The 24,716-nt window shown below is 42.0% G+C and overlaps 1 protein-coding gene across 3 annotated transcripts in view; it reads right to left on the bottom strand.

The window, feature by feature from the left end:
• The window catches only part of mapre1b (microtubule-associated protein, RP/EB family, member 1b), a 71,361-nt gene that overhangs the window by 28,979 nt on the left and 17,666 nt on the right, over positions 1–24,716 (bottom strand). For 2 of the 3 annotated variants that reach the window (XM_060836080.1, XM_060836079.1), the window contains 3 exons: positions 18,180–18,320; positions 12,487–12,632; positions 10,465–10,672 (listed from right to left, as the gene is read on the bottom strand). In XM_060836080.1, the coding sequence (XP_060692063.1) occupies positions 10,465–10,672; positions 12,487–12,632; positions 18,180–18,300 (475 nt within the window). In that variant the 5' untranslated portion in view covers positions 18,301–18,320. The remainder of the gene's footprint in view (positions 1–10,464; positions 10,673–12,486; positions 12,633–18,179; positions 18,321–24,716) is intronic. The other variant, XM_060836081.1, reaches the window with a different exon arrangement.

Here is a 24,716-nt window from a genome sequence, read left to right as displayed (position 1 = left end):
GTAGGAAGATGGTCTTGGTTGTTGAAGGTCAGTCTTCTCAGCTCCAGGACATCTTTGCAGGGGTTCCTTAAGAAAGTTTCTAGGCCCAATTATCTTCAGCTGTTTCATCAATGATCTGCCCTCCAAAAGGTCAGAATTGGGGATATTTGCTCATGATTGCACAAAGTTGAGTAACACTTGTGACTCCACAGACACTGAAGCATTCCACAACCAAATGCAACAAGATCTGGACAATATCCAGGCTTGGGCTGACAAGTGGCAAGTAACATTTGCTCCACAAATGCCAGACTGTGACCATCACTAACAAGAGACAATCTAACCACCGCCCCTTGACATTCAATGGTGTTACCATCAGTGAATCCCTCACTATCAACAACATGGAGTTATCACTTATCAGAAACTCAACCAAATAAATGCAGTGGCTACAAGAGCAGGTCACAGGCTAGGAATTCTGCGGTGAGTAACTCATCTCCTGACTCTCCAAAACTTGTCCATAATCTACAAGGCACAAGTCAGGAGTGTGATGGAATATCCCCCACTTGCCTGAGTGAGTGAAGCCCCAACAACACCAAGAAGCTTGACACCATCCAGGTCAAAGCCGTCTACTTGATTGGCACTACATCCACTCCCTACACCAGCAGTGATTACTACTTACAAGATGCATTGCAGAAATTCACCAAAGATCCTCTGACAGCACCTCCCAAACAGACGACCATTGCTCCTTTAAAGTGGTGTCACAGGTAGATAGGATAATGAAGGAGCCGTTAGATATGCTTTCTTTTATTGGTCAGAGTATTGAGTACAGGAGTTGGGAAGTCATGTTCCGGCTGCACAGGACATTGGTTAGGCCACTGTAATATTATGTGCAATTCTGTGAATAGGCTAGAGCTGTTTTTGGAACATCGGAGGCCGAGGGGTGACGTTATAGGAGGTTTATAAAATCACAAGGGGCATGCTTAAGATAAATAGACAAAGTCTTTTCCCTGGGAGGGGGGAGTCCAGAACTAGAGGGTATAGGTTTAGGGTGAGGGGGAGGACATAAAAGAGACCTAAGGGGCAACTGTTTCACTCAGGAGGGTGGTACATGCATGGAATGAGCTGCCAGAGGAAGTGCTGGAGGCTAGTACAATTGCAACATTTAAAAGGCATTTGGATGAGTATATGAATAGGAAGGGTTTGGAGTGATATGGGCCAGGTGCTGGCAGGTGGGACTAGATTGGGTTGCGATATCTGGTCAACATGGATGAGTTGTTTCTGTGCTGTACATCTCTACGACTCTATGACCACTTCCATCTCAAAGGATAAGGGCAGATATATGGGAAAACCACAACTTTCAAGTTCTCATCTAAGCCACTCACCATCCTGACTTGGAAATATATCACCGTTCCTTCACTGTTGCTGGGTCAAAATCTTGGAACTTCTTCCCTAATGGCATTGTGGGTCAACCCACAGCAGGTGGACTGCAGCGGTGCAAGAAGGCAGCTCATCACCACCTTCTCATGGTCAACTAGGGATGGACAATAATAAAAAAAATGCTGGCCAGCCTACAACATCCACATCCCACAAAATGAATTGAAAAAAAACCAGGCTGTATAGGATACATGCGTTGCTAATGTATTCTTGTTTGGGGAAATCGCCGGCCCATTAAGCTGGCATAACCAACCCAATGGAATTTAAACTGGGTGAAAAACCTGTTCCCATAAAAAATGGCAAAGCTCACTGAAGTGTTACTGCTAAGATGCTCCTCTTCAAATATCAGAAAACTTATCTTAAATAAAGAAAGCATTTTATAAGTCAGAAGAGTGGGAAGAAATTATTATTCCTAGTAAAAACTAATTTGCATCTCTATTTTACAAACAAAATCATTAGCGATAATAGTTTGAAACTATACCATAATATCAAAAAGGTGCAGAGTTGTTCCGTCAAGATTTCCAAATGACCCCGCAGCAGGTCCATTGCTTTCAAATAGAAATGGCATTTCACAGCAGCCTTAGAGCCAATCTAATGCCACCTAACCCCTTTATAAAAAAAACCTTAAGTATACTCTATTGCATTGATTGCCATCAGTTAATAAAGTCTGACAAGACGCTCAACTTTACTGCAAGGGTGGACAAAATGACATCTGGTTGAAACACATGCAAAGAAGCTCATTCATCTGATGCTTGTGGGTTATTCATATCGATTATCATCACTATTTACCTGCAGGAAAGCTTCCAAAGATAGATCTAACAAATTGATCATTAATTTCAATTCAAATGAAATTTCTTTTCTAACAATTCTACTGACTCCATCATTCATGTCCAAAATTCCACCAATGCACCATCAGAAAGATGGTAGTTGAAAGTTTAGGTGTATCTAATTAAAAACTCAAAAAAGATACTTGGAATACATTGACCAAATACCCAAATCAATGAAACAGCAATGAATATGATCAATTGGATTTGCTTATTCAAAACGTTATCTTCAACAATATGAAACAGGGGGAATCCCAGATCACGCTGCAAAGCTCCACAGCACAGCGAAAGCAGGGCGAAGTTTTGAAGAGTCCTACTCAGATCAGTGTGATATCCTTGGACTCTGAAAAGATTGTAGAGCCCCAGGAAACTGTCAGAGAGCAACTTACCTCAGTTTCACAGTCTAGGGATGCTGAAGAAGGCAGGCCAAGCCTGCGGCCCGGCCTGCGAGATCCTCGGACTCTATGTCCTACCAGGCCCTGGTCTCATGAGATGTTGATCAAGCAGTTAGAGGAGAAGCTGGCCCCGATCTCTATCATGCTTCAGAAGCAAGAATACAATGAGAAGAGCTGGGAGACCTGGAGAAAAGGACTGATGAAGTAGAACGCAGGGTCACAGTGGTGGAAGCCGATACTGATTCCTCCATGGATAGGATCCAGGCCCTCGAGACACAGGTATATAATTTGCTCGACTAGGTTGATGACCTCGAGGACAGAGGCAAGAGAAAAAATATTCGGATCATCAGGCTGCCCGAGGGTAAGAAAGGTGAGCGACTGTTAGAATTTATTCACGACTGGTTGCTGAAATTCCTTAACGTGGAGGCTGGAATGAGGAGGTTGAATATTGTGAGGGCTCACAGGGTCACTGCGTGGCACTCAAGTTTGGACCAACGTCCTTGTCCTGTCTTGGTGGGGTTTCATCACTACAGAGATAAGGAGAGAATCATGGAAGCTTCCAGAATATACGGGAAGGATCTGAAGGCCCTAGTTTACAATGGCTCTCAGATCACGTTCTTCCAGGACATCTCAGTGGTGGCGATCCGGAAAAGACAATCCTATGATGGCATCAAGACTGCAGGAGCTAGGGATCCAGTATTCTGAGGTATCTCGCGGTGCTTGGATCACCTTAGATAGATCTGTATACCTCTTTTACACAGAGAAGGCAAGAGACTTTGTGGACAAATTAACTTTATCTGAACAATTTAGTATGTACAAATAGTAGTATTGTTTGGGTATGCCTCTACTTATCTTCCTTAATAAAAAAGGAAGCCCAATCGGAATTTTCTTTTCCTTTTTTTTGTTGGTAACAATCTGGTCTAAACAATGCTTGGGAGCGGTTGGGATGTATACTTTCAATTTCTAAGTTATATCAAAGGATGTGTGGGGTACATTTTTTCCCTCCCCAAATTTCTTTGTTCAGACTGTGACTTCATGGTGCATTTTCTTTCTTTTCTGCTTGTGCTTGTGGTGCGACTCTAATAGGAAGACAGAAAACAGTTGGATGGCTAGATGCCTACTTACGGGCAGTTTATGCCCAGTTCAGGTATTTAAATATCCTGGCTGCAGTATGGGCAGCAAGATGGCAAGTTGGGTTTTGAGATGTGTAGATGCCCCATTGGGCAGGGGGTGAGTTCCCCTATTCAGGACCATTGGCGCTTTATTTGCTGGTTTGTTTTTTCTTTTTTTTTTGTACATAGTCTTTGATAGCTTTGTAGGTTTGTTAACTGTAGTGGTTTTAGTTTACATAGACGTTATGCTCGAAGTATCTTGCAACACTAAGGCTGAGCGATTTGGAATTCAAGTCCACCTTCACTGGAATCTAAATATTACTGCAGAAGGTTATGGCTAATGACTTGATGACATGGTGTACCTGGAACATTGATGGGAGTCACTCATCAATTAGGAGGAAAAAGGTACTTTTGAGTCTTCGAAAGGAGAAGGTGGCTATTGGTTTGTTACAGGAGACACACTTGAATGATAGGGTGCATTTGAAATTACATCAGAATGGCTTTGATCAGGTTTACTTTTCATCTTTTAATACCAGAAGTAGTGGAGTGGCTATATCGGTCAGGAGGAATCTCCCATTTAAGTTACTAGAGTGTGTTAAAGACACACATGGGAGGTTTCTAATCCTCAAAGCCCTGATAAATGAGGAAGAATATGGTGTGTTAAATGTTTACTGCCCTCCGCCCCATCCACTCAAATTTCTGGTAGATGCGTTCTCCAAATTGATCAGTCTCGAGTCCCAGCATATCATTAGAGGGGGAGATTTTAACTGCCTTATGGATCCCATGGTAGACAGTTTGTCCAAAAGTCCCCCCGATACCCTCTGTACAACTAAACAATTAGTGGATCTGTGTGTGGAGTTAGGGTTGGAGGATGTCTGGAGGAGTCTCCGTCCGACAGGCAGGGATTTTATATTTTTTTTCCCCAATCTACACTGACCCCTGCACCACCCCCCTCCCTATGGCAACCCTAGACTTGGTGGCATCTTGTATGCTTGTGTAATATTACACAATCTCTGATCACGCTCCAGGGTACCTAGTAAGATTAAGGATGCTACAGTGGGCCTGAGGCACTGGTGAATGGATCCCTTAACCCTTAAGCATGAGAGTTTGTGGAGTACTTCTAAGGAATTCTAAACATTAATTCAGGTTCAGTTAGTAGCCCGTCTGTCCTTTGGCAAACTACTAAAGCTTATGCCAGAGGGTTAGTTATCCTGTACTATGCCAGCAAAAAGCAGAAGGGCGAGCAACAACATCTTCTTGAACACGGTTGAAGGCAGTCGAGAAGGCTTACTTTGACAGGCCCTCGTTTGCCAAGCCACAGAGGATTATGGCGCTGTGGACTGCATTGAATTCTGTGCTCATGAAGACAACAAAGAAAGAACTTACTTTCGCAAAACAAAGGTTGTAGGAGTATGGTGACAAACCTAGCTTATCTTGCCAGAAAAATACAGTGCCCCTCAAGCCATTACACTGATTAAGGAAGTGTCTGGAAACCTAACATGTGATTCCAAAGAGATTAATGCCAGCATTCCAGAGATTTTACTCTGAATTATACCAGTCTCAGGGTTGTGAGGAGGGGCAGGCCAAGATGGAGCCCTTTTTCAAGGATTTGGAGCCCTGAGTGTGACCCCCAAACAAGAGTCCTTTCTCAATGCCCTCTTATCAGAGCAAGAGCTGCAGGAGGCTGTGAAAAAGCTTCAGAGTGGAAAGGCGCCTGGTCCTGACGGGTTTCCCAACGAATTTTGTAAGGAATTTATAAGCTTGTTGTCAGGCCTGATGTTCAACATGTTCGCCTCCCACCATCTCGAAGAGAGGCCAATATTTCAGTTATTCTTAAAAAAAGGGAACATCTTAGAGGACTGTGCTTCATTCTTAAATGTGGACTTTAAAATCGTCTCTAGGACTCTTGCATTAAGGCTGGAAACTGTTACCTTCTATTGTTAAAGAGGACCAGATGGGCTTCATAAAGGGCTGCATTTCCTCCAAAACTGCTACAAGGCTGCTTAATGTAATTCAAGCATGTCAACAACAGTCAATACAGGGACTCGTGATTTCTCCAGCTGCAGGGAAGGCATTTGACTGAGTTGAGTGGCCGTACCTTTTCTATACTCTGGAGCGGTTTAGTTTGGGTGAAGCCTTTATAAGATGGGTAAAGGTTCTCTACAGTGACCCTCTCACTATGGTCATCACCAATGGGATACAATCAATCAATTTTAGCACTTTTAGGGGCAGCCTACAGTGCCAATCCGTTCCGCCATTGCTTTTTACATTGGTGATTGAACTGTTGGCGGAGGTCATTCATAGGGATCCTAATATATTGGCTCCAGAAGTGGGGTCAAAATTCCATATGTCTCATACATGGATGATGTCCTCATTTTCTGTCAAATCCAGCAGCTTCAGTGCTTTGCCTGATACAATGAATCAGCTTGTTTGGCACCTTTTTGGGGTCAAAATTAATTTTGCAAAATTAGAGACTGTGTATGGGTGATTTTACAAAGGTGCTAGATCTTGAAAGATCGGGGGGGTATGTATTTGGGCATATTCATTACTCCAGTTCTTGATCAGTTGTTTAAAGCTAATTTTGTTCAATTATTCACAAAATCAAACAAGAACTTCAAAAGATGGGAGGCACTTCTGGTCTCAGTCAGGTTGGATTGTTCTTATTAAGATGAATATTCTTCCCCCTTTGCTGTGCCCCATACGGATGCTCCCTCTGATTTTCGATAAGCAAAAACTCAGGAGACTGAATGGCTGATTCAGCTCTTATCTGGTATCATAAGCGGCCCCTTATTAAAGTAGCTAAACTGCAATAGCCTCACAGACTGGGGGTGAGGGATTGGCTCACCCGGACATTAAAAACTAAGCTCACTTTTACCTTACATGAGCGATTGGCTTGTGGGGCCCCTATTTCAATATGGTTAGATATCGAAATCTCTCAGGCAAATTGCCCCCTTACTAGTTTGCGGTTTTTGGACAAAATGAGGACAGTTAAGGAATATTGTCATCACCCAATATTTATCAATACTGCGACAGCATGGAGGGCAATTTGGCAGAGGAAAGGGTTGGCAAAACAAAGTATTGGCAAAACAGCTTTTTTTTTACATCTATAGTGAGTATACCATATTTTCAAACAGGGAAGATGGTTTCAAGATTCAAACATTGGGTGGCCAGGGGTGTGTCTTGCATAGGTGATTTGTTGAGGGAGACACAATGATGTCTTTTGATCAGTCAGCGCAGAAATGCGAACTATCTAGCAGGGACCTCTTGTTTTATTTCCCAAGTTAAGGAGTTTATTCAAAGAAAGACTACACTTCCAACAGATCCCTACAAATCTGACAGAGAGAGAAGGGTGCTCAGTGCTAAGAGTGCACTTTCAGTCAGCACTTTATATTATCAATTGGGGACAGTCCCTCTAATGAGTTCAATCAACTTTGCAGGGTGTGGGAGAAAGCTAGGCATTGAGGTCTGCTCGGAGGCATGGGAAGATATTTGGGTAAATGCAAAGAGAGATATCAATTTGCAATAGGACCCATGCTTTACAGTTGAAGATCCATCACAGGATCCATTAGGCTCTGGATCGTTTGTCAAAATTTCAACCAAGGATATCTTCAATATGCCCCAAGTGTAAAGTTAGTACAGGCACTCTTATCCATAGTCTCTGGTCCTGTACCTGCCACAGTGCCTATTACAATGATGGGGATTTTGGGTGTAAGGGTGTAGAAGGACCTGATCTCTCTTTTTCTTGGCCTGCCCAGTGTGTTCCCTAGAGATGCGCATAAGAAAAAAGACTTTTCAACATCCTCGCTTTCTGCGCAAGAAAGAATATCTTGTTACGTTGGGTGTCTGAAAATCCCCCAGGCCTGTTGGGTTGGTGTAATATTGTTATGGAGCATATCCCCTTGGATTTTCTCACAAGTATGGTACACCACAAAACTGAGAATTTCTCTAAGACAAAGCAGCCCCATTTTGGACTACCTGGACACAAATTTGTCCACCACACTAGTAAGGGTTTTATATAGCCATACTGGTTGTGCTTTATGAGTCCAATACCCAGAGAGGGGTACTGTGAACGTATGAATGTGTGCAATGTAATGTTCTCAATAGTCGAGAGTTAGTGTTTTGTTTTGCTGAGCTGTATTATCATTTATTAGTTTGTTGTTAGTTATTATTTAGTTAAGTAGTTAGTTGGGGTTTTTATAATTTATATTTTTATATATTTATACATTTGTACATGAGGGCAATGTGGGTTTTTAATTTTTTTTGGTGTTCTTTCTTTGTATTGTTTTGAATTGTATTGTTTTGTATTTGTCATATTTAAAAAATCTAATTTTTCAATAAAAGTATTTTTTTTTTAAAATGAAGCAGAAATAGGGCAATGCCAAAATATTTCACACCAAAAAGGTACACCTTGTAGCTGATGGCCTTGTAAAGTAATAGGATGACACAAGTGGCTTCTTCAGAAAATGCTTCAGTGTAGATCATCTTTAGACAACAAAGCGATCACACAGCTCAACATGCTTCGGACAGTTCTAAGCTATTTTATTTGTACCACTCCTTCGCATGATTTCCTCCTTTAAGTAATTATCTAATTCCCTTTTGAAAGTTATTATTGAATATGCTTTTGCCACCCTTACAGGCAATGCATTATTGGTAACTACTCCAAGTAATTTTTCTCTTTCAAATTTCCTTTTTTTCAATTAAAAGAAACCAGTATTCCTATTTCCTCCACAGGTGACGAGCACTGAATAAAACAGGTCATTCTTTTTTACTAAAATAGTGACATATATGTTTAAAAAGATTAACCAATAGATTCCTCCTTATTTTATTCAAAAAAGATATAAACACCAAGATATGAGCATTTGAACACAGAATGTGCAGGTTCCAAGAGATTTGACATACTTGAGTTGCAAGATCAACACGTATGTAATTTAGTTCCAAACAGAGGGGAATTAAATCCAGGGAATAGGGGTCTCATCCACTGACCAAGGAGCTGGAGAAAGAAACCCACACAACTACCGTTACGCATTATATCTTGCCTATTTAGCAGGTGCACATCTGCTGACTGTGTTGGGAGTCCTCAATAACATTGTTACCCGACGGGACCTGCGGCAGAGGATGATCATGGAAACGCCAAAAAGAGAGAAAAGCATACTTACTTCACCTTCACCAATCTACTTGCAGCAGATATATCTGCCCATGACAGTAACAGTAGGAGTGATCAGCACACAATGTTTGTGGACACAAATTCCAGTTTTCACATTGAAAATACTCTCCCTCATAGTTTGGGAGAAGATTTGTAGCTCGGGTGCTCGTTGTTGTGGTTCTGTTCGCCGAGCTGGGAGTTTGTGTTGCAAACGTTTCGTCCCCTGTCTAGGTGACATCCTCAGTGCTTGGGAGTCTCCTGTGAAGCGCTTCTGTGATGTTTCCTCCTGCATTTATCGTGGCTTGTCTCTGCCGCTTCCGGTTGTCAGTTCTAGCTGTCCGCTGCAGTGGCCGGTATATTGGGTCCAGGTCGATGTGTTTGTTGATAGAATCTGTGGATGAGTGCCATGCCTCTAGGAATTCCCTGGCTGTTCTCTGTTTGGCTTGCCCTATAATAGTAGTGTTGTCCCAGTCGAATTCATGTTGCTGGTCACCTGCGTGTGCAGCTACTCAGGATGATCTCCCAAGCACTGAGGATGTCACCTAGACAGGGGACGAAACGTTTGCAACACAAACTCCCAGCTCGGCGAACAGAATCACAACAACTCTCCCTCATGTCATGTAGTATTAGATTAGGGGGAAAGAGGTGGTGGCTCTGTTACTTTCCCCTTTTTGATGCAGGTCCCTTTGTTCAAGGATGTATTTTTGAACGAAGGGTGACACAATCCAGACTCTCAAGCCCCAACAAGCGTTAGGTTCATGGCTTCTCAAAGGGCAAACCCTCCCGATCTGCCACTGATTGAGTGCCAGAGATGAAAGGATGAAGGCCCTTAGGTAGGTCTAAACTGTGCACACCACAGCCTTAGTTAGCAAACGATAAGAAAACCATTGATAAGCATTCCCATTCTTGTTTTAATTAGGCAAACATATTGGGGTCCCCACCTGCAAACATCCTCCCAAAGAGAAGTCCCACCTTCTAAATTTGCTGCGGGATGCAGGGATCAAGTTCATGTCACCCATTGCTTGAAGCCTTTGGTATTTTACATTAAGGACATAGGGGTGCTGGAACAAACTGTGACAATACAGAAATACTATATGTGCTAAAGCAACCAGAGAGTTACAAGGTTTATAGAATACATGATAATATGCTTTCCCCTCTGTATAAAAGTTGATTAAGCAATAGACAGCAGAAGCTCGTCAGAAACAAATAGTTACACACAGTACGCATTACTTGAAGTTCTCACTCCTGAGGAGTTAACGTAAATAAGAAACCTTAGAAATGACCAGGACAGGTGATTAAAATCTGGTTCCATGTAATGAATAGATTCTATCTTAACAGCAGATCCCAATATATTGTTGCATGGAAAGACAGGTTACATTTTCACCTACTTATAAACAGAATACAAACCTCGGCTGGAAAACCAAAATATATGCTTACTTTATCTACCTCGAACCTTTGTCACAATTAAATCTGAATGTACGACTTCTGTCAACCAAATCAAAACTATAATTTTGAATACATTCACAAAGTACTTCCATACTATTTCATTAAAAATACTGAATATATGAATTAATACAAACCTGTGGTTCCTGTACTGAGCGTTTTCTTGGGTTTACTAAAACCTTGATCACCATGATTGGGTGGTGGACCTGCTTCCTGACCTTGCCGGGCAAGTATGGGATCATAATCTTTACCATCGTAGTTTGCATCAAAGAATTTCTTGAACCACTGAACAAACTCAAAATTGTCTTGAAATTTCCCTTTTACTAGTTTATCAACAGGGATAATCTGAAAAATAAGAAAGGTAACATCCAATTTGACTTTTTAAAAAACTAACCTAGCCTTTTTTTGTAGGTAGAATGGATCAGATACTGTTCAGGGTCAGCATGATTGAACAAAATGCACTGAATTCCTTGTTTTTGAGTAACTAGCATAAAACTAATATATTTCCATTTTTAAGACAAAGTAATTAAACAACTGTATTTGTATAAACATAGTGAACACTAAACTATCCAGTGAAAGGTATTAAAAGGGTGATCAAAAGCAGTGAGTCATAGAGATGCACAGCACAGAAACAGACCCTTCAGTCCAACCCGTTCATGCCCACCAGATATCCCAACCCAATCTAGTCTCACCTGCCAGCACCCAGCCCATATCCCTCCAAACTCTTCCTATTCATATATCCATCCAAATGCCTCTTAAATGTTGCAATTGTACCAGCCTCCGCCACTTCCTCTGGGAGCTCATTCCATACACGTATCTCCCTCTGTGTGGAACAATTGCCCCATAGGTCTCTTTTATACCTTTCCCCTCTCCCCCTAAACCTATGCCCTCAAGTTCTGGACTCCCCCATCCCAGGGAAAAGACTTAGTCTATTTATCCTATCCATGCCCCTCATAATTTTGTAAACTTCTATAACGTCACCCCCCAGCCTCCGACACTCCAGGAAAACAGCCCCAGCCCTGTCAGCCTCTCCTTATAGCTCAAATCCTCCAACCCTGGCAACATCCTTGTAAATCTTTTTTGAACCCTTTCAAGTTTTACAAAATCTTCCGATAGTAAGGAGACCTGAATTGCACACAATATCCCAACAGTGGTCTAACCAATGTCCTGCACAGCCACAACATGACCTCCCAATTCCTGTACTCAATATACTTTGAGAAGGATCATAAAGAAATTGAGAGGGGCAGCAAAAAGCACAACTACCACTGATGGCATTAAGCAAGGGATCAGTGGATCATTGGCCAACGAGACCGTGAACCGGAGAATCTAGAAAGGAATTTAAAGAGATATAATTAGTTGCCTATTTTCACAGGACAAACCAAGGGGTTAAATTGAAAAAGACCATAATTCTAAATTGGTGGACTGGAAGCTAATGTCAGCCACCAAGAGGAGAAGGGATAGTGAGCAGGGCTTGATGTAGGAAAGTATATTTGCAGAGTTTTGGTTGAATGGAAGCACAAGAGACAAATATGAAGGTACAAACTGCAAGAATAAGTATATCAGCATGGGACAGGTTATAGCATTTGTTGAGACGGATAGCAGAAATGAAAGTAGGCAGTCATCATGATTGCACTAATGTCACGGCATTGGAAGTTCATCTCAGAGTCATATCGTAAAGAGGTGACAAGTAATTTAGGTTAACCCAAGGCCATGGCTGGGATTGGTACTTAAATCTACAAAGCTAAAGAAAGTTTGAAGTTTATTGATTTTGCCCATTGCTAACTGGATGAAATCACAGTTAATCAAAGACTCGATATCTTACATGCAGTCTGACAGGGCAGATACAGGTTGAGGGTTTGCGAGGGGGCAAAGTTGAGAAACAGATGAAAAAAACCCACAAAATTGCATTTGAATGCTGCTTTGCAGTTTGTAAGGAATGTAACCATGATCAATTATTTTTGAAACATTCATTTTCAAATAAGTCTGTTCAAGGAAGATATTTATGAACCATTGTTAATTGTTGTGGCAAATATTATTTCCATGTATCTGTCACAGCAGAGATCACAGAAATAAAAATAGGTTATTTCATTCTGGCAATACAACAAACTGCAAGGTGACCAAACAACTGGAGTGCAAGGAAATTGTAATGTAAAACTTACTTTGTCGACACCCATTCTCTTGAAGGCTGCTTGTAAAAGTTTAAAATTGTGAATATATTCATGTTCCAGTTTAGCTTGAAATTTCACTTTTTTAAGTCCAACGCAACCAGGGAAAAGCATGTCCATAAACTGACAATATGCAGTACCTTCAAAACAAAAATTTGACAGATTTAGTTTAAAATTAATGTTGTGGTATAGCTCCTGCACATCTGATTGTTTAATTCTATTCCTTGAAAAATATTAAACTTCCACATACAACTATCATTGGACATACACCAGGGCAATGGAAGAGGGAAAATATGTCATTGAAAACCAATAGGGGGGAGAAAACTTGATCCTTTAATCATCACTCTTCAGTTTTACATGCTCTGATATACACACATTTTTGTTTGGAGTGGCTGGATGATGAGCAATCTCAAAGTGAAATATTTCCCCACTCCATCAATTAACTGGATTAAAGATCCTAAATGTGAGAAAGAATCCAATACCGTTGTCTATTCTGTCCCAGTCAAATTGGTGTCTCTCGTTGTCTGTGAGACAGGATACTAGTGATTGTTGGTTGCATCTTTTGGTGGCTAGTTGGTGCTCTTGCATCCTGGTGGTTAGTTTCCTGCCAGTCTGTCCAATATCATGTTTGTTGAAGTCCTTTGCAGGATATTTTGTACAGGACGTTTGTTCTGCTGGTTGTTGGTAGAGGGTCCTTTACTTTCGTCGAGAGTTGTTTCAGTGTGTTAGTCGGTTTCTGGGCTACCGTGTTACCAAGGGGCTGGAGTAGTCTAGTCATCATCTGAGATATCTTTAACGTATGGTAGTGTGGCTAGAGTGTTTGGGCATGTTGTGTAAGAATTGGCAGACTATGCCTATTGGGTACCATTGTTCTTGAATACCTTGCATTAGGCATTTTTCTTTGGTATCTCAGTTTCTGGGTGCTGCAGTGTGTTGTGGCCCATTTAAATATATCCTGGGACCCCATTTACCAACCTCTCAGAAAAAGAACTGCAAGTGATATCAACCACCACAACTGAACAAGACACACAAACAGAAAGTAGGACAGTACACAAGCACTTCAACAGAGACTCACTGATGTTATCTAGCATGGAGACAAAACATCAGAGAACAAATCTTCCAGTTCAACAAGCAAACTTACAACCTGGACCACAGCCTGAGCTACAAATCTTCACAAAAATGTAACCTTACTGTTTTGCTTTTATAAATCTAAAATGGTGAGTAAAGTAGTAATTTTTTGATCATATATTGTTATTGCGATCTGTCTTAATTTTGTGGGCGGCACGGTGGCACAGTGGTTAGCACTGCTGCCTCACAGAGCCACAGACCTGGGTTCATTTCCCACCTCAGGTGACTGTGTGGAGTTTGCACATTCTCCCCAGTGTCTGGATGGGTTTTCTCCCACAGTCCAAGAATGTGCAGGTTAGGTGAATTGGCCATGCTAAATTGCCCATAGTGTTAGGTGCAGGGGTAAACGTAGGGGTCTGGGTGGGTGCGCTTCGGCGGGTTGGTGTGGATTTATTGGGCCGAAGGGCCTGTTTCCACACTAAGTAATCTAATCTAAAAAAAATTAAAAATACAAAAATGTAGGTACTAAGCTAGCTTGGAGCAGCGTTTTTAGTGCAGTAAGACTGTGCTATTTTCTAGGTCAATACGATTGTTAAGGTGCAAAGATAGCTTTTGGAGTGACGTGCTCTTCATTTTGGATGTGGGAGATGAGGGAGAAATTCCATGTTACTGATGATTATGTCTGTGGGAAATAGGTTTGGTTGCGAATCCTATCGGATTGCACGGATTGGTTGGAGTGGCAGTTATAGGCGATGAAGAATTTACAGGAGCTGGGGTAATCGATAGCAGTTGCAGAGAAGGAGATAAACCAAAGATACAATCAGGTAGATGGGTGACCACCAAGAAAAGTAGGACAGGGAGATAGATCGTGAAGGAGTCTTCTGTGGTCATCCCAGTCTCAAAATAGTCTACTATTTTCAAAAATGTAGGGGACTCTCAGGGGAATATATCACTGACAGACAAGTCTCTGGAACCGAGACTGGCCCCACTGTCACAATCGGTACACCAGGTTCCAAGCAATCAATTGTAATAGGAAACTCTCTAGTTAGAGGCACAGACAGATGATTCTGCGGCCAACAGCGAGACATCAGAATGGTGTATTGCCTACCTAGAGCCAGGATCAAAGATCTCTTGGAGAGGGTGCTGAATATTCTCAAAAGGGGAGAGGTACCAGCAGGAGGTCATTGTACCCACTGGAACTAATGACATAGGAAGAGAAAAGTACAAGATTCTGATAAGAGAATATAGGAAGTTAGGCAGGAATTTAAAAAGGACGTCCTCAAAAAGGTAGTAATATCTGGAATGGTCCCAGTGCCACGAGCAGTGCACAAATAAATACAGGAGGCAGGTGGAATCCAGGGAGATAGTAAGAGATCAGACTGAGACTGGCACAGTTGGGAAAAGGAGTAAGCCAAACAAGACAGGCAGGAACAAATTGGAGGACAAAGCAGACTGATAAATTTAACTGCATACTTTACCTAACAGGTAAAGCAGACAAACTCAAGGCATGACTTGGAACATAGGACTGGAATACCATAACAATTATGGAGACGTGGCTCAGGGATGAACAGGGCTGGGAAGTTAATAGTCAAGGGTATAGATGCTATAGGAAGGATCGAAACAGGGGCAAGAAAGGAAGAGGAGTGGCATTTTTGGTGAGGGATAACATTATGGCGAAAGATACTTAGGGAGGATATTCCTGGGAATATGAGAGAATGTGAGGACTGGGAATATGTCCAGGGAGTTATTTGGGTGGAACTGAGAAACAAGAAAGGGATGATCACCTTATTGGTGAATGGTATGATAGAATCCCGTAGTAGTCAGCAGGAAATTGAGAAACAAACTTAAATCTGTTATCTGTAAGAATAAAGAGGTGTTATGGACAGAATTTTAACTTTCTAAACATAGATTGGGACTGCCATAGTGTTAAGGGTTTAGATGGAGAGGAATTTAAGTATGTACAAGAAACATTTCTGACTCGACATGTGGATGTATCTACTACAGAAGGTGCAAAATTTGACCTATTCTTGGGAAATAATGCAGGGCAGGTGACTGAGCTCACTTGGGGAGTACTTTGGGGCTAGTGACCATAATTCTATTAGTTCTAAGAGCACAATGGAAAAGGATAGACTGGTTGTAAAAGTTAAAGTTCTAAATTGGAGGAAGGTCAACTTTGATGGTATTAGGCAAGAACATTCAAGAGTTTATTAGGTGCAGATGATCGCAGGTAAAAGGGACATATGGAAAAAGGGAAACCTTCAAAAGTGACAGAAAGAGCATCCAGAGACAGCGTGTTCCTGTTAGGGTGAAGGACAAGGCTGGTAGATGTTGAGAATGCTGGATGACTAGAGAAACTGAGGTTTTGGTCAAGAAGAAGGAGGAAGCATGTGCCAAGTAAAGACAGCAGAGATTGAGTGAATGCTTAGAAGTGTATAAAGGCAGGAGGAGTAGACTGGAGGGAAATCAAGAGGGCAAAAAGGAGGCACAAGATAGCTTGGGAAAATAGAGTGAATGTATTTATAGAATACCTTTGTATTCTCCTTAAGGATAAAAGGGTAACTAGGGAAGTTTAGAGCCCCTCAAAGATCAGCAAGACTGCTTACATGTGGAACTGCAGGAGATGGGAAAGATACTAAACAAGTATTATGATCAGTATTAACTGTGAAGAAGCATACAGAAGTTAATGCGGGGAACAGCGACGTTTTGAAAAATGTCCACATTATAGACATCTGATGCTGGACATCTTAAAACACAATGGTGAAGAAATCCCCAGGACCTGATCAGGTGGACACTAGAACTCTGCGGGAAGCTAGAAAATTGATTGCTGGGCACCTTGCTTATAGCCATAGGTGAGGGGCTGGAAGATTGGAGGTTGGCTAATGTGGTGCCACCATTTAGGAAAGATGCTGAGGAAAAGCCATGGAACTACAGACCAGTGAGCCGGACATCGGTGGTGGACGTGTTGGAGAGAATCTGGAAGGACCTTTATTTGGAAAGGCAAAGACTGATTAGGGATAGTCAACATGGCGTTGTGCATGGGAAATCATGTCTGACTAACGATTTGAGTTTTTTGAACAAGTAACAAAAGAGGATTGATGAGGGCAGAGTCATAGGCATGATCTCCATGGACTGCAGTAAGACGTTTGCCAAGGTTCTTCATGATAGACTGGTTAGCAAGGTTTGATAGCATGGAATACAGGGAGAACTAGACATTTGGATGCAGAACTGGCTGGAAGATAGTGGCAGAGGGTTGTTTTTCAGACTAGAGGCCTGTGACACAAGGATCGGTGTTGTGTCCACTTCACTTATATTAATGATTTAGATGCGGACATAGGAGGTATGGTTAGTAAATGTGCAGATGACATCAAAATTGGAGATGTAGCGGAAGAAGGTTACCTCAGAGTACAATGGCACCTTGATCAGGTGGGCCACTGGGCCAAGGATTGGCAGATGAAGTTTAATATAGATGAATGTGAGGTGTTGCCCCAGCCTATTCAGCCTCTTCCCATAGCTCAACCCTCCAACCCTGGCAACATCCTTGTAAATCTTTTCTGAACCTTTTCAAGTTTCACAACATCTTTCAGATAGGAAGTAGAGCAGGACTTATACACTTAATCAAAAGGTCCTGGGGAGTGTTGCTGAACAAAAGACCTTGGAGTGCAGGTTCATAGTTCCTTGAAAGTGTAGTTGCAGGTAGACAGGGTTTGAAAGCTGAATTTCATATGCTGTCCTTTATTAGTCAGAGCATGGAGACAGGAGTTAGGAGGTCATTTTGTGACTGTACAGGACATTGGTTAGGCTACTGTTGAAATATTGCGTGCAATTCTGGTCTCTGCTATCTAAAAGATGTTGTGAAACTTGAAAGGGTTCAGAAAAAATTTACAAGGATGTTGCCAGGGTTGGAGGGTTGAGCTATAGGGAGAGGCTGAATAGGTTGGGGCTACATTCCCTGGAACATCAGAAGTGGAAGTGTGACATTACAGAGATTTATAAAATCATGAGGGGCATGGATAGGGTAAACAGACAAGGTCTTTTCCGTGAAATGAGGGAGCCCAAAATGAAGGGCAAAGGTTTAAGTTGAGTGGAAAGACTTAAAAAGGAACTAAGGAGCAACGTTTAAATGCAGAGGGTGGTGCTTGCATGGAATGAGCTGCCAGAGGAAGTGGAGGTAGCTGGTACAATTACAATATTTAAAAGGCAACTGGATGAGTAGATGAATAGATACGGTTAGAGGTACATGGGCCAAATGCTTGCAAATGGGACGAGATATATTTTGGACATTTAGTGAGCATGGACAAGTTGGACCAAAAAGGTTTGTTTTCATAATGTACAGCTGTATGACTCTTAGTGAAATATCAACCTTAGCCACATGCTTTAAATTTTTGGAGTCATGAGTGACTGATGAATGTGTAAGTTGACTTGATGTGTGGAAATGGACAGAAAGAAACAAGGGGGAAAAGCAAGAAACTAAGAAGTGTTCATCTTGATGCGCGAGGGTAGAGAAAATAGGGATCACTGTAATTGCAGAGAACTTTGCGCACACACACATCACCCACCCTTTCACAGCCCATACAATCGATAACATACCCACAATTTCATTATAGTTATGTAACAATTACCTGAGCACAACTGTTCAATCTTGGAGTAGGCCAACTGAAGGGAATCATTAATCCATGCCAACATCTCATGCCGACTTAGGTTCTCACTGGTTACAGATGTAGAATAAACATTCACCGCCATTTTCTTTTAATCCTGGAAAGCTGAAGAAGTTTTAAATTACCTACACAATTGTGACAAACTGCAATATCCAATCATACATTACGTTTCTTTGTGAGTCAACGTTGTAGACTGAAAAGATGGAAGTTGCCCTGCCGCACAGATCTTAAATTTGAACTCTACACATTAGTACATCTCCAAACACGTCATTTGAAAAAGGTTCTCCTCCCTAAAGAAAACAAACAATATAGTTTCTACAACTTCCACTGCTTAACTTATGCTTAAGATTTTAAGTCATAATCATTGTCAAATATTTGCATTTTGATAAAAATCTGAGCATATTTGAGAGAGAGAGAGAGAGAGAGAGAGAGAGAGAGAGAGAAATCAGCAAAGAAAAAGTTAACACTAAGTATGACTGGACATGCGAGTTTAGTGGTACTAAACTGTTACCTGATTTACCATCAGGTCTTGATTATAAATTTAAAAATACAATTTCTATCAGAGGAACAGATGAAAATGTTTCTAGTTGTATTCACAGGATGAATTGTGTTGTATTCTTCCATAAAAGGACAAGTTCCAGTCCCCTGCTTCTCCCACATTGCCCTGTAAATGTATATATCCAATTTCTAATTGAATGTTACAATATTGAATCTGCTTCCACTATCCCCAAAGGTAATGCAATCCACATTAGACGTTGATCTTTAGGGAAATTAAATTCTAATCACTCTCTGGTTCTTTTGAATTCCCTTAGCCAGGAGCAGACCTTATGTTTGCAGAGATCCCCCAACTTATTTGGATGCTCCTCGGTTTCTAGATTTTCACCTTTAAATGTGCAGATTCTACAATGAATAACCTGCTTTGAAATCCATCTTTCACTGTGATAATCTGACTGGGTATAAATGTATCCTGATTAGATTAGATTAGATTCTCTACAGTGTGGAAACAAGCCCTTCGGCCCAACCAGACCGCACCACCCTCCAAAGAGTAACCCACCCAGACCCATTTCCCTCTGACTAATGCACCTAACACTATGGGCAATTCACCTGACCTGCACATCTTTGGACTGTGGGAGGAAACCCACGCAGACACAGGGGGAAATGCGCAAACTCCACGCAGACAGTCATCAGAGGCTGGAATCGAACCTGGGATCCTGGTGCTGTGAGACTTCATTGCTAACCACTGAGCCACCGCACCGCCCCACATTGAAGATGCCCGTATGGGCCATCCTCAATTTGGGGTGGCATGGTGGCTACCTCACTAATTCTTCTGTCAAAGCCAAACATGTAAACACAACTGTCTTCTTAACATTCTCAGCTCCAAGAACACCACCAACTTCTTTATTCTCTCCAAAGTGTCTTCTGATCCCCAGCATGAATCTTGTAAGTTTGATCTGTACAGTATTCATAGAGTCATAGAGATGTACAGCATGGAAACAGACCCTTCAGTCCAACCCGTACATGCCGACCAGATATCCCAACCCAATCTATTCTCACCTGCCAGCACCCGGCCCATATCCCTCCAAACCCTTCCTATTCATGTACCCCTCCAAATGCCTCTTAAATGCTGCAATTGTACCAGCCTCCACCACTTCCTTTGGCAGCTCATTTCACACATGTACCACCATCTGAGTGAAAAGGTTGCCACTAAGGTCTCTTATGTCTTTCCCCTCTCACACTAAACCTGTGCCCTCTAGTTCTGCACTCCCCGACTCCAGGGAAAAGACTGCCTATTTATCCTAGCCATGCCCCTCATAACTTTGTAAACCTCTAGAAAGTCACCCCTCAGCCTTCGACGCTCCTGGGAAAACAGTCCAGGCTTGTTCAGCCTCTCCTTACAGCTCAAATCCTCCAACCTTGGCAACATCCTTGTAAATTTTGTCTGAACCCTTTCAAGTTTCACAACATCTTTCCGAAAGGAAGGAGACCAGAACTGAATGCAATATTTCAACAGCAGCCTAACCAATGTCACGTACAGCCGCAACATGACCTCCCAACTCCTGTACTCCATGCTCTGACCATTAAAGGAAAGCATACCAAACGCCTTCTTCACTATCCTATCTATCTGCGACTCCACTTTCAAGGAGCTAGGAACCTGCACTCCAAGGTCTCTTTGTTCAGGAACACTCCCAAGGACCTTACCATTAAGCATACAAATCCTGCTAAGATTTGCTTTCCCAAAATGCAGTACCGCGCATTTATCGGAATTAAACTCTACCTGCCATTTCTTAGCCCACTGGCCCATTTGGTCAAGATCCTATTGTGATCGGAGGTAACCCTCTTCGCTGTCCACTACACCTCCAATTTTGGTGTCATCTGCAAACTTACTAACTGTACCTCTTATGCTCGCATCTAAATAATTTATGTAAATGACAAAAACTAGAGGACTCAGCACCGATCTTTGTGGCACTCCACTGGTCACAGGCCTCCAGTCTGAAAAACAACCCTCCACCACCATCCTCTGTCTTCTACCTTTGAGCCAGTTCTGTATCTAAATGGCTAGTTCTCCCTGTATTCCTTGAGATCTAACCTTGCTAACCAGTCTCCCATTGGGAACCTTGTCGAATGCCTCGCTGAAGTCCAGATAGATCGCATCTACCACTCTGCTCTCATCAATCCTCTTTGTTACTTCTTCAAAAAATTCAATCAAGTTTGTGAGACATTATTTCCCACACACAAAGTTTTGTTGACTATCTCTAATCAGTCCTGATCTTTCCAAATAAATGTACATCCTGTCCCTCAGGATTCCCTCCAACAACTTGCCCACCATCGAGGTCAGATTCACTGGTCTATGGTTCCCCGGCTTGTCCTTACCACTCTTCTTAAACAGTGGCATCACGTTAGCCAACCTCCAGTCTTCCGGCACCTCACCTGTGAATATCGATGATAAAAATATCTCAGCAAGAGACCCAGCAATCACTTCTTTAGCTTCCCACAGAGTTCGAGGGGACACCTGATCAGGTCCTAGGGATTTATCCAACTTTACACATTTCAAGGCATCCAGCACTACCTCGTCTGCAATTGGTGACATCTTGCAAGATGTCACCATCGATTTCCCTACAGTCTATATCTTCTATATCCTTTTCCACAGTAAATACTCATGCAAAATACTCATTTTCTGCGCCTCCACACAAAGGCCACCTTGCTAATCTTTGATGGGCCCTATTCTCTCCCTAGTTATCCTTTAAGAACAAAAGTATTTGTAAAAACCCATTGGATTCTCCTTAATTCTATTTGCCAAAGCTATCTCATGCCCCCTTTTGCCCTCTTAAGTATACTCCTATGTCCTTTATACTCTAAGGATTCAGAGCTGAAAATGTGTTGCTGGAAAAGTGCAGCAGGTCAGGCAGCATCCAAGGAACAGGAAATTCGACGTTTCGGGCATAAGCCCTTCATCAGGAATGAGGAAAGTGTGTCCAGCAGGCTAAGATAAAAGGTAGGGATGAGGGACTTGGGGGAGGGGCGATGGAGATGTGATAGGTGGAAGGAGGTCAAGGTGAGGGTGATAGCCGGAGTGGGGTGGGGGCGGAGAGGTCAGGAAGAAGATTGCAGGTTAGGAAGGCGGTGCTGAGTTCAAGGGATTCGACTGAGACAAGGTGGGAGGAGGGGAAATGAGGAAACTGGAGAACTTCCTGTTCCTTGGATGCTGCTTGACCTGCTGCGCTTTTCCAGCAACACATTTTCAGCTCTGATCTCCAGCATCTGCAGACCTCACTTTCTATTCTAAGGATTCACTCGATCTATCCTGCCTATATCTTACATTTACTTTCTTCTTTTTCTTAACCAAACCCTCAATGTCTTTAGTCATCCAATATTCCCTATACCTACCAGTCTTTTTTTTCACCCTAACAGAAAAACCTCTCTCTGGATTCTCGTTATCTCATTTCTGAAGGTTTCCCATTTTCCAGCCGTCCCTTTACCTATTCACTTCAAGGTTTTGCCACCCTATGAGATATGGTAGTTAAAACTGGATACAATGCTCTCACTGAGGTCTACTCAGTGATTTACTTTGGCATGACATAACTTTACGCTTCATATTATAAAATCCAGTACACCAAATGCTTTTTGTAACAGGCTTACTTATAGACTATTTAGTGCAAATACACATGGTTTTGGATTGATGTTGGAAACTCCAACTACAATGCACTGCAATGATTTAAGATTTACCAGAATAACTCAAACCACAATGCTGTGGCAACATGTTAACAAATGAGAGAGGCACCCACACGTTGCCTGTGTACACAACTAAACGTTCGCCAATTTGTTAATAATATCAAGCAAAAGAGCAGGTAACTACATGACCTCATCAAAATATATTGTATGCTCAGATCAAGAATACAGTCTTAAAACAAGTCAGTCTATTGATTAAACGGAGATTAAACAGAAGTACATATTCTTTGGAATACCAATTACTTTATTCTGAAAAATGAATTCCTGAGGTCAACATTGAGCCTTGGGATAGAAGAAACCATGCTATTTTTGAAGGACAAAATGTTGCACAATTAAGGATGACATCTCAATGGTTGAAACATTTAATAAAATCAACTTTGGAATTCATCGTTAATTTCCACATTGGAGTTCAGAACTCAGAAAAATGCAATTCTAAGATGAATCTATTTAGATTTGATACAGTCAGTCTTTGTATAAAAGATGATTTCCAAAAGTTTTGACTTTGTCATATGCATGTGTTTTTATCCTTTCATGGGGAAGAGGCATTGCTGGCTAATTAAGTACTTATTGACCATCCCCAATTGCTCAAGTGGAGCCAGAGGGCATTTTGACAGTCAACCATATAGTCGTGGGTCAGACTACATAAGGATGACAGATTTTCCTCCTTAATAGAACACTAGTGAGCCAGATAGATTTTTAGGACAATTACTACTGCATTAGTTTTTTACCCAGATTCATTAATTAAACTTAAATGCCACTATCTAAGCCTATCTAATGTCCTACGCCAAACTATCTTTAGTTGCTTCAACGACTTTCCTTGCATCAAATGATCTGAAGTGGTGATGCTCGCCAACGATTGCACAATGTTCAGCACAATTTGTGACAACTCGGGTATTGAAGCAGACCATGTTCAAATGCAACAAGACTGGATAATATCCAAGCATGGGCTAAAAAGTGGCAAGTAACATTCAGACCACACAAATGCCAGTCAACGATTCATTGATGAACAACAATCTAAGCAGATTAGGTGGCATGGTGGCTCAGTGGTTAGCACTGCTGCCAAAGTACCAGGGACCTGGGTTTAATTCCAACCTGTCTGTGTGGACTCTGCACATTCTCCCAGTGTCTGCGTGGGTTTCCTCTGAGTGCTCCAGTTTCTTCCCACGGTCCAAAGATATGCATGTTCAGTGGACGGCCATAATAAATTGCCCATAGTATTCAGGGATGTGTAGGTTAGGTGTATTAGTCAGGGTAAATATAGGATAGGGGTAACGAGTCTGAGTGGGTTACTCTTCGGAGGGTCGGTGTGAACTTGTTGGGCCAAAGGGCCAGTTTCCACACAGTAGGGATTCTGTAAAGAGCCACCCTTTATCAATCAGGTGATTCACTGAGTGTTATGCCATTATCAACATCCTGGAAGTCACTATGACTAGTAAATGAACTGGAATTGCCACATGAATAGAGTGGCTATAAAAGCGGTCAGAGGCTAGGAATACTGCAGCGAGTAACTCTCATACTGATTGCCAAAAGCTTGTCCACCATCTACAAGTAAGGATGGTGATGAAATACTTCCCACTTGTCTGGATAATGGCAGCTCCAGTAAAACTCCAGAAGTTTGAGATCATTAAGGACAAAGCTGAAAATGTGTTGCTGGAAAAGCGCAGCAAGTCAGGCAGCATCCAAAGAGCAGAAGAATCGACATTTCGGGCATGAGCCCTTATTCAGGAATACATTCATGCCCGAAATGTCGATTCTCCTGCTCTTTGGATGCTGCCTACCTGCTGCGCTTTTCCAGCAACACATTTTCAGCTCTGATCGCCAGCATCTGCAGTCCTCACTTTCTCATCATTGAGGACAAAGCAGCCTGCGTGATTGGCACCAGATGCACAAACATCCACTCCCTCCATCACATCAGCAGTGTCTTCGATCTAAAAGATGTACTGCAGAAATGCAAAAATCCTTACGACAGAACCTTTCAAAACCCTGACTCCTTCCATCTAGAACAACAGGGAAGCAGACACCTGGGAACACCACCATCTGTAAGCTCCACTCCAAGCCAAATACTATCCTGATTTGAAAATATATTGCCTTTCCTTCAGTGTCACTGAGTCAAAATTCTGGAATTCCTTTCCGAATGGAATTGTGTGTCCACCTACAAAACATGAACTGCAGTGTTTTAAGGCAACTCACTCCCACCTTCTGACAGACAACTAGGGACAGGCAATAAATGTTGGTCCAGCTAGTGACGTCCATATCCCACAAGTGAATTTTTAA

The sequence above is a fragment of the Hemiscyllium ocellatum genome, chromosome 15 (genome assembly GCF_020745735.1).
Source record: "Hemiscyllium ocellatum isolate sHemOce1 chromosome 15, sHemOce1.pat.X.cur, whole genome shotgun sequence".
NCBI lineage: Eukaryota > Metazoa > Chordata > Chondrichthyes > Orectolobiformes > Hemiscylliidae > Hemiscyllium > Hemiscyllium ocellatum.
The sequence above is the reverse complement of the archived record's forward strand: the minus strand, read 5'-3'. Positions and strand labels throughout refer to the sequence as shown.